Source organism: Sycon ciliatum, chromosome 1, assembly GCF_964019385.1.
Source record: "Sycon ciliatum chromosome 1, ocSycCili1.1, whole genome shotgun sequence".
NCBI lineage: Eukaryota > Metazoa > Porifera > Calcarea > Leucosolenida > Sycettidae > Sycon > Sycon ciliatum.
In genome coordinates this window covers 36,890,055-36,908,007 of record NC_088643.1, presented here as the reverse complement: position 1 = coordinate 36,908,007, position 17,953 = coordinate 36,890,055, and the positions used below count along the sequence as shown (strand labels likewise).

The 17,953-nt window shown below is 47.7% G+C and overlaps 1 protein-coding gene across 1 annotated transcript in view; it reads right to left on the bottom strand.

Annotated features, from left to right (window-relative positions):
• The window catches only part of LOC135823952 (peroxisomal targeting signal 1 receptor-like), a 52,524-nt gene extending 36,973 nt beyond the window's left edge, over positions 1 to 15,551 (bottom strand). The window contains exons 1-8 of the mRNA XM_065336834.1: positions 15,199 to 15,551; positions 15,056 to 15,091; positions 6,270 to 6,471; positions 4,777 to 4,822; positions 3,514 to 3,561; positions 2,511 to 2,597; positions 1,588 to 1,611; positions 911 to 958 (exon numbers count right to left, since the gene is read on the bottom strand). Coding sequence (XP_065192906.1) covers positions 911 to 958; positions 1,588 to 1,611; positions 2,511 to 2,597; positions 3,514 to 3,561; positions 4,777 to 4,822; positions 6,270 to 6,471; positions 15,056 to 15,091; positions 15,199 to 15,294 — 587 coding nt within the window. The 5' untranslated portion in view covers positions 15,295 to 15,551. The remainder of the gene's footprint in view (positions 1 to 910; positions 959 to 1,587; positions 1,612 to 2,510; positions 2,598 to 3,513; positions 3,562 to 4,776; positions 4,823 to 6,269; positions 6,472 to 15,055; positions 15,092 to 15,198) is intronic.
• Between the last annotated feature and the right edge of the window lie 2,402 nt (positions 15,552 to 17,953).

The following is a 17,953-nucleotide window of genomic DNA, read 5'->3' as shown; positions in this document are numbered from 1 at the left end:
ATCCAAGCGCTTTCGCTTTCCTGACCTCATGGTCAGAGCAAGTGCCAGTGCAGTGGAAATTCCGGTAGTGGTTTCTTTCGTCTGTTGCCGAGATGAGAACTGTTTTTTCCGATGATATGTAACTGAAATGTCTTGAGGTATGGCATTCCATCATCGCAGAAGAGTAGAGAAAGATGATTTCCCAAACCGAAAAGCCAGACCAAGCTACCATCGTATTGAACGAGTGCACTGTAGAAATTGGTCACTGACCCGATCAACTGACAACGAAGCAACTACAAAAACAAAAACAAAATTGACATCGTCCAAAAAGGGCAAAGAATGCATATATGGCGGTGCGTGCGTGCAAGACCACAACTACAAAATTGTAAAAATGTGCAAATGTCGAGGATGACATGGACAACCGCCGAGTTTCATGAATCAACACACCGGAATTTGAGAAATTGAACATACTTCAGGCCAGGTTGTACGCAAATACGCTTCACGTCTACGATCATGTTGCCGCCAAGTCGTGGCACCCCCTCCGGTTTTGTTTTGGTCAAGTTCATGCCATGCAACTTGGCCGCATGGCCGCATGGACGCTGGTTTTGGTCGCAGTGTGAGCGTGCCCTAAAACGGATAACTATAGTGTGTAAACCCGACTCGAATTCAAAAAGGACTTCTTGATACTTGATACTCGATACTCGATAGTGTAGGACCACGTGCTGACTTGGTGGGAATGTGCACGTATGAGCAAGCAGGTTCCCTTATAGACGTACTGTATATAGAGAGCACCCATTTGAGCACTAGAATATTACTCCATTCCCTAAATTGCTAAGATGAGGATAAGACCATCTTTACAATTATCAGTTTTAGAGCTACAGTAGTGTGCAAATGCTCTGAAATTTATTTTAAAAAAAAGAGCAAAACTCACTCTGTTATCTCCGTTTCTGCTGCTTCTTTCGCCTTGAAGTCAGCTTCCCTGTGAGGAGGTTGAGAAACACATGTTGTGAGTCATCAGGAGGAATTGTACGTATGTGTGTATGTATGTATGTATGTAGGTATGTATGTGCATGTGTGCTGTGTGCATGCATGCATGTGGTGGTGATGGCTGTGTGTGTGTGTGCGCGCGCGCGTGTGTGTGTGTGCGGTGGTGGTGTGTGTACGTTTGTCATGGATGTAACATGGGGGGGGGGGCATGGCATGCATGCATTGTAATCAGCATGATCAAAGTTTCTTGTTTTGATATCCTAACTGACATAGATCACTGATTGCATAGTGGTCAAAACAAGCACATATGAGCCAGCACACGCGAAAATCACCCTTAGTGACATATTTTCAGAAACTGAGATGACAGTGGATAAAGGCAGATGGATTTATGCAGAATTCAATGCAAAAAAACGTTTGAAAATCTTGAGTAAAACTTGAGTTACGGGTCTTAGAAGATAGAGCATTTTCCCTGATATATATGCACATCACACGAAAACAGAGAATGTTTGAAGTGCGTTTTCTCAGTTTGAAGTGCGTGTCACTAAGGTCGATTATCGCGTGCGCTGGTTCATATTCATTGCATGTCCCAGTACAATGTAAATTCCTACTCATCCAGCTTACCATTGGGCGGCTGCTTCTTTACTCCTGCCCATGAAAACACACACACAAAGAATGGTGTGATAACCAGCATGTTAGGGGAAAAGAATAGCTCTCTTTGTATGCATGCACTACTGCAGCACCAATTTACAGGTGCACACATGCATGCTGCAGCACCACTGCACAGGTACACACATGTACCGTAAAGTACCACGAGAGCGCCCCGTCTCGCGAGAGTGCAACCGCCTCAATTTTACAGCCAAGGGCCGGGGAAGGAAAATCGTATGGCAAAGTGCTACTAAGTTTGTACGGTGTGAGAACCTTAGTGTACTACGGTCACACTTGGCATGCTTTTGTGTGGAGCTCGAATCCACTCGAAGGTAAACTGAGTACGGAATGATTGCACAACGTGCAATGTGTGCACAAGGTACATGTCGTATGACTTACAGACAGGACATCACCTCCACAACACGACCACGAAAGGACAAGATGGTGGTGTGCTCTCGCGGTACTTGACGGTACTACTGCACACTTGCGGACCTGGCGTGACTCTAGCAGTGCTACTTTCTAAGAAAGCTCAATAACCAAGTTCTGGCACTGACTGGTCACTTAAAAGCAGCATTTACAATGGTGTTGGTCATATCGTGAGAGAGAGGGTGTGCACTCGGCACCCTACAAAGTCCTGAACTACTGAAGTTGGAGTAGTCGCCCCTTTTTTCTTCTTCTTTCTCTCATTCAGTTACTGCCTGCCGATAAAATAATTCGCCCTACACAATGCACAATGCTGCTACTACTTCTTTTTCTTCTTCTTACATTAACGTTCTACTTGAAGAAGTACACGAACGTGGATGGCAAAATCAAACCAGTCACGATCCAACCTAACAAGCAACATTGCCTTCAATTAGCATTTCCAGGCTACATGTACATGTAAACCGTATTGTACATACCAGGTTTGCTGTGGTTGTTGCTGTAGCATTGGCATACTGGCCAGCGACTGTCTCAGACCCGGATGCGCTAGATACGGCGGGGGAGCCCTGCACAAACACATCATAGTGTGGCATGATCTACAAGCCATGACCTTCTTGATCATTCTCCAGTGTATTGCAGTGCACACCACAGCACCATCAGTTGCCATTGTTGAAACACAGCTTCATAGAACCATTACTATACTTATACGACGTATTAGTGACATTATCACATTCCAATGTTGCAGACACTCATACATGCCAACCTGGAGGCTTTAGTTCCCTGGACAACAAGGCTGAATTCCCTTGATTCTTACTGTTTTCCCTGGACACCAAGTTTTTTACCGCATCCATCATGAGCAGATGTATTTTTCATCGACTGCTGCTTACGGAAAAAAAGGATGTCATTGCATTGAGCTGTAACTGCACAAGTAAAATGTATGTTGACTACCGGCGATCCATTGCAATTCTACAGGTTTTTTTCCGTCTTGCAGTGTTGCTTCAGCTGATTCTCACCACCGACGTCGCGACAGACATGACTTGGACACCCTTTGCAAAACAGGTAGCCCTTGCCCATAGAACTCTGTGCGACGCTGTGTTTGTGAATCCAATCCTCCTTGAAAGAAAAGGCTCTGTTCATTTTTTTGTGGATACGGTCTGGGTCACAGTTGACGACTTCCTCTTTTGACTACAAGAGAAGGAGAAACATGAGGAAATCTGCAAGTAAACTTCTACTCTTGAACGAGTTGCACTTGCGGACACGAGAGCTGGCGCTGTGTGTACTTACAACGGATCTAGTTCGAGGAAACGCTGAAAAATCGTCATAAAAATGAGAAAAACATCAATTTCAAAAGTTCCATCTGAATCCCGGAACTTTCACAGGACACCCCTGGACCCCGGGACAAACACCCTATTCCCTGGACTGTCCCGGGAAACCCTAGACGGTTGGCACGTATGGACACTGCATATACTTCCTATTACATACCAGCCTGCCGCGACATTTCCCCGTTGTGTTGAGAGTTGAGGCTTCGCGCTGTAACGGTCAATGCAACAAAACAATGGTGACGGCGGTGGCGACAACAGTAACAGTAACAACAATCGTGAGGATAAAGATGTGAAACAACAACAACAACAACAGCAACAACAACAACAACAACAACAACAACAACAACAACAACAACAACAACAACAACAACAACAACAACAACAACAACAACAACTATCGTGAGAATAAAGATTTGAAACAGCAACAGCAGCAGCAACAGCAACGGCAACAACAACAACAACAACAACAACAACAACAACAACAACAACAACTCTTATTGGCGATGGTGCCATCGTGAGAATAAAGAATTCAAAAACAACAACAACAACAACAACAACAACAACAACAACAACAACAACAACAACAACAGCAACAGCAACAGCAGCAGCAGCAGCAGCAGCAGCAGCAGCAGCAACAGCAACAGCAACAGCAACAGCAACAGCAACAGCAACAGCAACAGCAACAGCAACAGCAACAGCAACAGCAACAGCAACAGCAACAGCAACAGCAACAGCAACAGCAACAGCAACAGCAACAGCAACAACAACAACAACAACAACAACAACAACAACAACAACAACAACAACAACAACAACAACAACAACAACAACAACAACAACAACAACAACAACAACAACAACAACAACAACAACAGACAAGAATGTAGGACATAGCTGTACTACTGCGACACCGGCAGAAAGCCAAATCTAGTACTTGCTGCAGTGCAAAAGGACTACAGGTACCTTCGTACACTGAACACCTTTCCTCAAACAGAATGATCCTTGAGGATTTTAGATACGCCACATGTGCAGGCGAGTAGCAAGTAGTACTGTACAGTACATACGATAGAAATGGTGGAGAACTCACAAGGGAATGGGTGCATTCACACAGCAGGCAAACTTTTGGGAGGAAAGTTTCCCTGATTATCACAAAACATCCCAGTACATGTGCTCTAAAACCATGTGTGAGCTCATCAGTGCCATCTGCACCGACACAGAATGCCTTGCCAGACGAAAGAGTGATGGCAGTGAGGAGAAAAGATAGTGCACATAACAATGTACACCTACAGAATTGCAGATCCAAAGACATTGGCAATCGCGCTTTGGAGGCCAAATTCAGACCGAACCTGATTTTCAAATCTGCAAGGCCAAACCTCTTCTGAACGGAATGTATAGTGAGAGAGATAGTACAGATTAAACCTACCTGTGTATGGCTGCGTGGAGAGGGGCAGTGGACACCACAGCACCAGCTGATACAGATGCGAGCAATGTAACAAACAAATAAACAAGCAAACACATACACAATGTCATACAGACAAAAATACCTGAGTCATCCCTTCGCCTTTGGCTCACTATAGATTTAACCTAGGTCAGATGAATCATATCCCATGCATGTGGACGAGGGAAGATCGCGCACAACACATGGATAGTATAGTATAGTATTTATTCATATTTCTCTAGGGCAGTCCCCACAGACCTATGGTCTCTTTACAGGGTACCCTAGCCAATCTAGGATTGCGATACGAAATTGACTTGGTGAAGCAGCAAGGTGGACCGATGCCGGAACTGAGTTCCAGCGGTCAGCGGCTAAATAAGAAAGAGAGGAATAACCAAATTGAGAGGAGACTCGTGGCAGTACAAGTCCAAGCTGACGGGGAATAACGCTCCAAAACACATGTGCGAGGGAAGATGGACAGTCCACTACACGTGGATAAAGAGAGATCGCACACAACACATGTATGAAGAGAAGTCGCACACCACATCATAATGCCCTGTCCAAAGTCGATATGTCACAGTTAGTAGTATTATACAGGAAATTATCCAGTCAAAGCTTTCGACTCTTTCTAGACCGGTACCCAACCCAACGCTTGAAAAGAAGAAGAAAACACCAACAGCGAGGCTGATTTCAGCATTTTCTTTTATGACACCAAACTGTCAAAACGAAAGAAGGCCTGACTCATTCAATCCCCCCATATCTCATTTTATCCGCGTAGTCCCGGACCGGAAACTACCCATGACTTTGTCCGTAACTCTGAATCATATACATCTCAATGGGCAAGGGCCAGAGATCTGCCATATAACGTCACTATAATGTATTTCCACAACAATTGGTAGCATTTCCAATTTTCCACTAAAACTCACCCACAGGGTGCCCGGTAGACCGAGGTGCCTGTAACTTGGAGGTCAGAATAAGAGAGATGTGAGTGTAATGAAATCAGTGCTCTCCCTGTCTCAACGTACGATGCAGTGTATGTATATCAGCCGCATAGCGCAAGTACAGGTCTGCCCTCGTTATTAGACAACCGGGGGGGGGGGGTCAATTTTTGTCATCTACATGTAACTAGTATTATCTACTACCCGGACTTGCATGTACGACTGTTAAATGCGTTTCAGGAGTCAGGGGATTTCGGATCAGTGTCTACTAATGAGATTTGTCTTGTAACCAATGTCGTACTAACGAGGGAACCTGTAGTAGCACAATTGAACTATGATAATAGTCATAATACCAATGTTGTAGTGCTTTTGTGTTCAATTATTTATTTTGATTTGATTTCCCCAATCACTTTAGTTTGATGATATGCAAGTTGACTTGCCCATACAAGTGGCTTTTTCCACAATTGAACTATGATGGTGAAATGCTCATGACATGTTCAGAGGCATCACACTATTCTAACAAAGAAACACGTGTTCACTCACCACCACCACCACCAGCAGCACCGTGCATGTGTGCTTCATGCCAGCGTGCTGCCATGTCAATGGGTGCAGCACCATGGGAGCGTTGCATGTCACCGGTCAGTGCTGCCGATGCCACCGCCGCCGCCGCTGGGTTAGATGACTGTATGCTGTTGAGCAAATGTTGCATGTGAAATGTGTTTGCTGCTACCATGGCTGCCGGCTCCTGTAAAGAACAACAGCAGTACATATACCACACACACACACACACACACACACACACACACACACACACACACACACACACGCGCACACGCACACACATACACATACACACACACGCATACACACACATACACGTACACACACACACACACACACACACACACACATCATTGACCATTTGACCATTTGACGCCCATCGCCGGAGGCAATGATAGCGATGCTACAGCAGAAGCCATAGCAACTTGTAGTGGGATTGCGCCATTCAACAGCTTGCAAGGCTGAAGAATTGACCGCCACTATTCAGCCTGGTCTACACCACACAGCTATGAAGTGGCTTTTCTGGCCAGTGATTCCCTACTTTTTGGTCTTTTTTCATTTTTTCCCCGCACACAAATCACAACACATACTCCGGCATGCACTGGCTGTTGGTAACCACCAGGACAACTTTGAACAGGGATGTAGTCGGAGGAAACCATATTAACGCAAGTAGCAACAAAGCCAGTTGTAAATCCGATCGGGCCTTTCGTACCATTACTAAGTCTTCTCAAATCAATACATGGTAATAATATGGCAAGGCACAACAATGTCAATTGACTTCAATTTATACAGCTCGGTGGTGGTGAAGTGGTGATGAAATGTGCACTGCAGTAGAATGCCGATTAACCGGACGTAAACTATCCGGATCGCCTGGTCGGTCTGGACAATAATAATTAGCAGGTTTTTAGAGGTTTTTGCTGATTTCCCCAAACCGGAGCTGAAGTGCGCCTGAAGCTCCTGTTGTACTGCCTATGAGAATGAAAAAAATGATGAAAACATGCGGGAATATGCATGGTTTAGATACTTGTCTGTCCCTCCAGGAATCCGCGATTCCGCGGCCGCGGTAAAATCCGCGAATTCCGCGGAATTCATGTTTTTTAAATATCCCACGGAATTCACAGTTTTCACCGCAGAACGGTGAAAATCACGGTTTGGGGGCAATGCGAGCACGCGCTTCATATTCATGCACATGCACAGTGCAGTGTCCTGTCGCTATTTTTGTTGCATTCAAAGTCGAGGGAGTTTTGCAATTTTACACAGAAACCCAGGCCATTTGGGGTGTTGAGAGCCTGACGTTTTGGAGTAGAATGCGTGTACAACTCACCCCAGTGACCTCTGATCTGCCAAATATGCAGCGCCTTCAGATGTTTCTTAAGAATAGAAATGTTTGCCGCGGAGTAGTTGTTTCAGTAGTGACTATTTGTAGTGGCGTTTCTCAGTTGTGGTTTGTTGCTGTCATTTGCGGACGTTTCCACCATGGATAAATCAGGCAAGAAGAAAGGCAACGCTTCGAAAACTGCGCAGTTTGTCACCGCCAAGGAGCGCGTCAATATTTGCCCTTCGGAGTTGTACGAAGATGGAGGGAAACTCTTCTGCAAACTCTGCAGTCATGTCGTGGACCATGTGCGGAAATCCACGATTGAAGGCCACCTCAAGTCGGAGAAGCATCGACAGTGACGTAAGCGACGAGAAGGAGAAGAGGTCGCTGGCCAGTTGAACCCTTTGAAACGCCAGAGGACACTCGCAACGGCCACAAAGGCAGCCACTGTAGCGAAGGATGAGAAACAAAAGGTTTGCAAGGAGTGGGTATCGCTGCTGGCTGCGACGAACATTCCTCTGTCAAAAACTGACCATCCAAAGATCAGAGAGTTCCTGAACCAACGAATGAGGAATGGCGGTGCGATACCTGGAGGCCACCAGCTTCAGGAACATTACCTGCCGCTTCTGTTCGACGAGCATGTGGAATCGCTCAAGATGAAAATCCATGGTAAGCACCTCGCTGTTATACTGGATGAGATGAGTGATGATTCCGGGCGGTATGTACTGAACATATTGGTCTCAACGATGGAGGTGAAAGACGGAGGGCGCTTGGATGCACACCTGCTGGATGTTGTCTTCCTGGAGAAGACGAATCACTCAACGGTATCGCAGGCGATAGTGAAGACCGTCACTGCTTTTGATGTTGATTTCGCTAAAGTGATCATGTTTGATACCGACAATGCAGCCTATAATGAAGAAGGCGTACACCTCAGTGCTGGCCGCGCTCTTCCCCAACACTATTCATGTAACGTGCTTAGCACATATCATGAACCTGGTTGGTGATAGCTTCCGCAAGCCATTTGATAATGTCAATGCATTCATTCGGTGGTTCAGCCAGATGTTCTACCTCGCAGGCGGTCGCAAAGCACGCTTCCTGAAGGCTCTCAAGGAGCACATTGATGAGGAGCACGGAGATGCGCCTGGCAGGAAGCGACCAGCAACGATGGCTCCAAACCCAATCTCGACCAGGTGGGGATGCTGGTATGATGCTGTCAACTACCACGTCCAGAACCTTGACTTCTACCCACAGTTCATCGCCCAGGAGATGGAGCTGGCATCACAGCCACCAATCTCTGTCAAAGAGTTGTTTGCTGTCACAGAGAATCCCGAGACATGGACCAGCTTGTGCGTTCAGATGAATTTTGTATCAGACAACTGCGCACGGTTCATGAAGCTGAACGACTCATTCCAGAGCCGCAAGCCATGTGCGTTGAGTGCTTGGAACACGCTAAACAGCTTGGAGCGAGAAGTGGAGGCTCACCAGTTGCTGACTGTAGAAGACTGCCCCTGTCTTTCCACTGGCATGCTGTCGGCGGATGAGAAGTCTACTCTCCTGGTCCTGTTCAAGTCAGCCTTCCAGTATGCGGCTGACAAACTGCACAAGTACATGACACCGGCTGGCCAACCTGCGATAGCGTTCCTGAAAGCAGCTCGCATCCTTCACCCACTGCTTGTTCCACGTTTGAATCACTCAACATCCCACTATGCGGCGATACCAGGATTCACAGAGGTGCCGAAAGAGGAGATGGTAGCGTATTGTTCCAGGCTCGCCCCTGAAGCAGTTGTTGCCGCAGAGAGTGATGAAGGCACGCCCAACATCAACCTGGATGCCTTCTGGAGGTCTGTCGCTGGTGAAATCCCAGTGCTGTCAAGCTTGGCACTCACGTACAAGAATGCTGTGACGAATTCGGCAGACGCGGAACGCAGCTTCTCGCTCTACAACCTCGTGTTTTCAGAAAGGCGGAAGTCCTTGTCACAAAGCTCTCTGAGAGCACTTGTTATATACTCCTCCGAGTATTTTCGAACTGCCTCCGCCAGAGTGACTGTCGAGGGTAAGGATGCCGATACTGTATGCCGGCACACCTTCTGGCCAAACACAATGGGTCATACCGTGAGGGAATGGCGTTTCTATTCTGACCAGCCCACCGGACAATATCTCTCACAATGAATAGTAACCTTGTCTTCCCCAACACTACTGGAACACTGAATCCACTGGCCCATCCCTTTTATCCTCCCATCCATACTGCCCTTACCATCCTTTCCCTCAACTGCCGCTCAGTGGTCAACAAAGTAGCGGAACTCACTGTTATGTGCAACATCTACTCTCCGGAGGTTATATGTTTGTGTGAAACATGGTTGTCCCCTGCCAACCTCTTCTCATTGGCAGGCTACACAGTTCATCGACGGGATCGTCCCACCTCTAATATTCGATCGGCCAATCCTACCAGAGGTTATGGTGGGGTAGCCATATTGGTGAAAGATGGCTCCTTTACATCGGTGAAGCCTCTGGCGAATCTTCAGCAACCGGGCTTGGAGGCCATCTGGCTTGAGCTTCGCACAGCCAACTCACCCCAACGTCCACTCGTAGTCTGCGCCACCTACCGACCTCCTGGTGGTACCCTGGCGGATATCCAGGCATATTCTGATGGTCTGGAAGACTGCCTTCTGTCGCTTGATCTACCTGTATCCACACTACTCCTCACCGGTGACTTCAATGCCCATAACTCGAGCTGGTTGGCTGGTGATCGGACAACCCCGGTGGGTCAGTGCCTTGAAACCGCCTTCAGGTGCTTCGGATTAGAGCAACTGGTCAACTTCCCTACGCACTGGAGCCCAAGTGGCCGGTCATCTTGCTTGGACCTCATCGTCACAAATTCACCCCAGCAGTTCCTCTCCGTTGATTCAGCCGCTCCACTGGGTAGCTCTGACCACGTGCAGCTCATCTGTCGAGTCCGTCTCCCTGTCACGTCCAAAAATCCAACCCTACAACATCACTTCCTCCCAACATCTACCCCTACACCCCCAGGTTATAATTTCAAGTTGGTGCCACGTTGCGTATGGGATGACCTGAATGCTGAACTTGCTGATGTCCACTGGAAATGTCACCTCCGCAGCTCGCACGTGGATGACGCTCTTTCGTCTTTCCACTCTATTCTTAGCAGGGCCATGGAGAAGCACCTCGGGTACTTCTCCCGGCGTCCACTCTCCCCCTCATGCCGACGTTTAGGTCAGCCACCTTGGGTTGATGCCCCCCTCCGTGCCGCCATTAAGGCAAAGCACGATTTCTACAGTGTGTGTAAGAAATACCCAACCCAGCTTAACATGCATGTATATCGATCTCAACGGAACTTGGTGAAGAGTCTGACTCGATCGAAATACCGGGGATACATTCGGTCCGTACAAGCTACGCTGCAGGACAAAAACCGCCCATCACTGTTTCAGTTCGTGAGCAAATTAAAAAATCATAAAGTATCTCGTGACATCCCGACACTCACCATTAGTTCTACACAGCAGGCTACTACCTCTTCAGCTAAAGCCACTGCATTGAACTCTCAGTTCGCCTCAGTGGCCGTGCCTGATGACCCTTCTCTACCCATTCCCCCCATTGCCGAGGAGTCGGGTGAGGCTGACCGCCTCACATCTGTCTTTACTACGACTGCTGCCATCCGACGTTACATTCGAAAGCTCCCGTCTGACAAGGCGCCAGGCCCAGACGGCATCACTAATCTGGTATTAAAGTCCCTTGCGCCCTCAATAGCATACCCCTTATGTCTGATTTTCAACCTATCATTCCGCACTGGTCGTTTTCCCTCTGCATGGAAAACAGCTAATGTTATACCGATCTACAAGAAAGGGTCCCGCCACGAAGCATCAAACTACCGTCCGATATCTTTACTGTCCTGTGTTTCCAAACTCTGTGAGCGCGTTTTCTACGACCAATTGTACTGTCATGTCTCGTCACGTTTGAGTTCAGCTCAGTCCGGATTTCGCAGAGGCGATTCTACCACCCTCCAGCTGACGCGCCTGGTGCAATTAGTGTGTCGACATCGGGATGCTGGAGACCTAGTCGGGATCTGTTTTTTCGATCTTGCCAAGGCCTTCGATACCGTCTGGCACCGGGGGCTCTTGGCCAAGCTTCGTGGATCGTTTACTGTAGACGGCAATCCCCTGCTATGGCTGACATCTTACCTAACTGGGCGAACGCAGTACGTCACGGTACATGGGACGTCCTCAGCCGACACAACAGTACTATCCGGAGTTCCCCAGGGTTCCATCCTCGGCCCCCTTCTTTTTATCTTATACGTCAATGATCTGCCCGCAGCTGCCCCGGGCACATCACTATTCGCAGACGACACAACGCTCCTACGGGCATCTCCTAACATCACTGGCCTGATGAGTAACCTAGCTAACGGGATTCAAAGAGTAATTTCCCGGATGTCGTCTTGGCGGTTATCGCCCAATCTGTCTAAAACTAAAATCATGCTCTTTCCTTCTCAGCCTGATGTTCCGCCCCTCCTCCATCCCACTTTCCCCCAGCCTATAGACATAGTCTCCAGCCATAAGCATCTTGGCATTTTCATTGACTCTAATCTTTCATGGGACCCCCACATCGATTACATATGTAAACGATCAAGTTCATCTTTAGGAATCCTCTCTTCTCACTGTTACCATCTCCCAATCTCTTGTAAACTCCTCTTTTACTCAGCTTACATACGCCCCATTTTTGATTATGCAGATACTGCTTGGGCTGGAATTTCCACAACCCGTGCTGAAAAGCTCGAAATTCAGCACAAAAAAGTTCTAAAAATCCTCCTCCGGAAACCCCGCATGCTCCCATCTTCCACCCTTTATGCCCTTGCTCACACTACCCCTTTGTCTAAGAGACGTAATTCACATCTTGTCACCCTTATCCATTCTCTCAAACTCAATCTGTGTCCACCTCACCTCCACTGTTTCAACTGGTTTTCTTCCCGTAGCACGAGAAACTCCCTTTCCCTTTCCGAAACCCAAGTCCTCCTTTCTACTTCACTCTCCCCTTTTCACTGCGTACTCTGCGTGGCTGGCGCTTCCCCAAGAAGCTAAGGACCTTTCTTCCCTCCGCCTTTTTAAGAGCCTTGTCGCGCCTTGACTTTGATTTTGCGTTTCTCATTTTGTTGCAATCACTACTTATCCATGCCGGTTCCTTTTTTCTTCTCCTCCCCTTCTCCCTTCCTTGCCGTGGTTGGCTAACACCCTCTCTCTTTGTATTGGCCGGTGTTCTCACTGTGCTATGAGATGCTGCAATAAATAAATAAATAAAATAAATAAAATGTTGTACAGGTGAAATCCTGATAATTCGAACCTCAAAATGCCAGGAAAAACTTCTAATAATCCGGACATTCTAATTATCCAAACATGAACCCACAACACAATATGTATGTCAAAATGCTCTCATGGTCACGCAGAGTTGCGCTATGGACCTTAGGCACAAATTTTACGGACACTGAACTGACCGGCACAGCCTGCTCGTGCAAACTGAACTGACCAGCACAGTGTACAGTGAACTTCGAATTACACTTTGCTAACTTCGAATTATCAGCACAAATCCCACACATTTTCTATGTAAGTGTAATCTGTGGGACTTCTAATTAACCGGACGTGTCCAGTTCGAGGCTCGAATTATCAGAAATTGTTATGTGGGAATCGTATTGATAGAAATCGGTCCTGGAAAAACTTCTAATTAAGCGGTATTACAGGGTACCTCACTTCAAACTCTCCAACTACGGTCTCTTCGCTGCATAAGATCACTTCACTTCCAAAACGAGAGAGCTTGGAAGCTCAGGGCCCTACGCTATGCTTTTTTGCCTTGATGACCTAGACAAAAAAAGCATAGAGATGTTATAAATTCTTATTAGTTTCAACTTTTCGTTTTTAGACATAACCTGGGATTCGAACCCGCACTATCGCCCTGCATGCATCCCCCGATACACTTCGCATACATACTAATTCTTCCAAGTTGCTTCACGTTATGATCTTGTATTTGAAAGCCCTATTTGAATATGCATTGTGGCCAGCCGTCTTTGATTGTACGGTACGGGACATGTACGGGACATGTACGGGACAGGTACGGTCGAGGGTAATACGACACCGTCTACCGCCTTGATGACGGCAAAAAAAGAAATGGGATGTTATAAATTTTTCAATTCTCCTATTTTTCAGGCATTACCTGGGATTCGAACCCGCACTATCGCCCTACATGCATTCCCCCATACACTTCGCATTCATACTCATTCTTAAAAGTTGCTACACGTTATGATCTTGCGTTTGAAAGCCCTATAATATTGCGGCCAGCTGTATGTGGCCAGCTGTGTTTGATGGTACGGTACGGGACAGATACGGGATAGCGCCAGGCGTGACACAAACACACAAACAAACAAACACCAAATTAAAGCTGTGTGGACCCTGGCTAGCGCCAGACGTTACTGAAGTAACGTCTTCTGCATAGCTACGGGAATAAATAAATAATACTAGATACAAATGGAATGCACCAAATTTTCGAATTATCAGGATTCCACCTGTACCACAACCTTGGCATGGACTGTAATGCCTTTGACTGACCGTTGCTTTGATATTTCCAATTTGGATGTGCATGATGTGCAGGTGCAATGGACAGTACAGCAACTGTACCAGTTTTCTTCGTTACTGTATTGAGCCTATCGTGTGTTTTCGACCACTAAATTTTTTATTGATACTTGTACATAGCATATAGCCATGTCTTTTCGCCGGTGCAGCGCCGCAGAAATACCGCAGTATTGCCGCAGAATTCACGCTATCCGCCGCATAATGTAGCGATTTGTGCCGCAGAATTCTGCGCAGAATTTCAACTTTCTGTCCGCGGATTCCTGGAGGAACAGACTAGTAGACACACACTTGAGAGGAATCAAAAGCGTTTCTGCTGTAACTCTGAGTTTCACGGTTTTAACCGATCAGCAGAACCGTGTTACAGCAGAAACGCTTTTGATTCCTCTCAAGTGTGTGTACTAGGCTCTGCACCTTGGTGTATTGAGCCCTGTCGCGAGCAACCGCAACTCTCTCCGAAAATGCTTTAGATAGATGTGTGACTGATCCCTTATCCGAACAATCTTCTCATCCGAACCCTCATGGAGATAGCCCGTGCCCCGAGGGGTGCGGATAATCGGCACTCTACTGTAATTCGAAATGATGGTGCAGATTGCGCTAAACATTATGAGCACTACAACTATAACAAGGAGGTGAGAAATCAAAATAACACTAGCTTCCTCATGAACTCCTTCTGTCTAAATAGCTTAGGCTGTCGGCTAGCAATGTAGACAATCCCTAGCATATCTTGGTGGCATTTGGTACCCACCCACACATGATTTTGTTTTGTTTTTTTGTTTTGTTTTTGTATGTGCAAACCTACAAACATGTACTAAACACTTTCACATTACCTGCTGATGAAGCTCAATGGCAGGTGCAAGGCCCTCCTTCGACACAAAAATCACACACACACACAGTCACACACACAAAAAAACAATTTACATGGACATTTACTCAAGCCAGTATGATGCTAAGCTGCGATTCTTCAACCAACCTGTCGCAGGGACTTATCATGAGTGAAGTGGGAGGTAAGTTTCATCAGTGGGTTTGCACCACCACATTCACCTCCAACTAAGTCATTGAAGGCCATGGCTATTTAATTGGTTACTTCTCGTCGACTGCCTTTTCAGTGGGTGCTGTTCGAAAAAAAAAAAAGCAGCCTGCACTTGGCTTTCATAGAAAGCTAGCTCAATTCTAGGTCCAGGGGTTTATGATTATGGCACTCCACTGATCCCTACTCCAAACAAACTCTGCTAGCTCAAACTGACTTCAATTCACAACAACGTGAAAGATAGACTTCTCAGGATTTGGCATTTTCGATTCGTTCAAATGAAGAGGTACGCGACGATGTAGGATACTACAAAAAGTCGACTGTTCACTACACGTACACAGACTGTACACAGTCGAGTCATGACGAGAAACAGCGTGGATCAAGGATCCGGGCAGTGCCATGCCAGTGGGTCATGGAGTCCAGTGGCAGTGAGTTGAAAGGTCGCTTGGAGGGACTTCCCCTTCGATCACTCAATCCGGGATCCCCCCGGGAGTCGTCAAAATATGACTGTGTCCATGGTATTTTACTACTCACTGCTAGCCTGGCTGTAGCGTCGAGTGTAGCCTCTACACCATGCCCATCGACAAGAGATCATAACCCACAAGTCCAAGAGTTCATCAAGACGACAAGAGTTATGAACTCTTGCCATCATGCATAGATAGTAGATCTACAGTACAGGATCAGGAACAACCACTACAACTAGTGCCGTGGGAAGGAATAGACCCCCCCCCCCCCCTGTTTCCTTGTAGCAACGCTGAAGTAAGTATTTTAAAAGTTTGTTAGCTTGCGACCATTTTTGTGAAGTATCACCCGTGCACCCGCGCATGCAAAGCCGACAACTACTCGAGACACGCGCAAGCGGCCATGCACACGTGCGCGCGCGCACACACACACACACACACACACACACACACACACACACACACACACACACACACACACACCTTGACCTTGACAAACAGCTGCCGTTAAACGGCTAAGCTGCCCTCATGAGGAGGGGAACAAAGGGGTAGCATCACGGCGTCGCGGCAGAACATCCGGCCTCATGCCGCTGCAGATCTTGCTGTCTGCGATATCTCTCGCCGCACGCACAGCAGAACTTGAACTCAAGGCCAGATCGAAAGCACCGGTTACATGACGGGCAGTGGAATGGGCAACAATGTTGGTGTTGAAGCACTAGGCGAGGTGCAGGATCGACAGAGTCCGAAGGCTGTTGGGAGGAACCTGCGAGAGGGCACTTATGTACCTTCAGCCCACCAGCACTCTTGAACCATCTACCACAACACTGACACGACTTTGCACCAGGCTGTTGGCTGACAGGAAGTTGACGGGCCGCACTGCACCTATGCCGCTTGTACCCAGACGCACTAAGATGACGGTCGCAAACACTGCAGTGCACAGGTGGCTTAGATGGTGGTGGTGGTGGCACAACATCAACGACACTCGATCTCCACAAAGGTAAGGTGTCACACACATACACACACACACACACACACACACACACACACACACACACACACACACCTTGGACGCCCATCGCTAGTGCGATGATAGCGTGCGAGCTGAGCAATATGGGGAGTGACACTTCAAGTCACCCGCCCGGCGAAATGTTCGTCCACACGTGCATTAAAAACTCTTCGCTGGCTCTGGTGGAGGAGGACAAGGACGACAAGACAACTTCCTCCACTCTCCCCTGTCTTGTGCCACATCAGTCATACCAGTCACTTTCCGGGATCCCTGCCATGGCCAGGTCAGGTCGACATATAGCCACATCACGTCATCTCTTCCTGGGGCTGTGACTGGGGCACCGCAACGGAAGCTCCCCGAAGAGGACCTGCTTGGGGAGACGGGTGGAATCTATCCTGGCAATGTGACTAAGCCAGCGAAGACGATGGCATCGCAGAAGCTCACCGATGACTACCGGAAGTCCGACACGCTTTGCGATCTCCTCGCTGGTGAGCCTGTCCTGCCACTGCGTCGAGCGGGATGCACCGAGGATGGCACGGCTGCACGCATGATGGAAGACGGTCAGCCGCCGCAGGTGTGTCGCCTTCAGTGCCCAGGTTACGGCACCGTAAAACAGAGTGGTGAGTACAATGGCCTTATACTGTACACCAGTCTCTTTGTGTGTATGGATAGGGGCTTGTATTGAAATATTGGCGTCTGCAAGGAGCCAAAGACGCGTGATGCCTTAGCCAGCCGCACCGCTACCTCGCCATCCAGTGAACCGTTATCGTCTAGAGAACCACCAAGGTAGGTAAAACTGGTTACCTGATCGATAACATCACCAGACTCCAGCTGTATGCCACACCGAGCAAAGTCATCACCTACGGCCATCACCTTCGTCTTGGAAGTGCTCACGGTCAAGCCCCAACGTGTGCGCGCGCGCGCGCACACATACACACACGCACACGCACACACACACACCAAGTACAGTACCATGCACCATGTATATTGTATATGCCCGTCGCAAGAGAAGCACGCAAATCTGCAAATGCGCTGGATGTGAACCACAGATTTTCTCTTATAGGAACAATAGCCGACAAGATCTGAATGAGACAGATCAAGAATAGCGGCAGATAACTGTCTAATCCACACAACCAGCGAAGCCATGTGAATCGACCACCAACGCACACCTGGTTTACACCACACGGAGTACATCGGTATAAAACGGCCAAGACAGCTACCTATGCACACC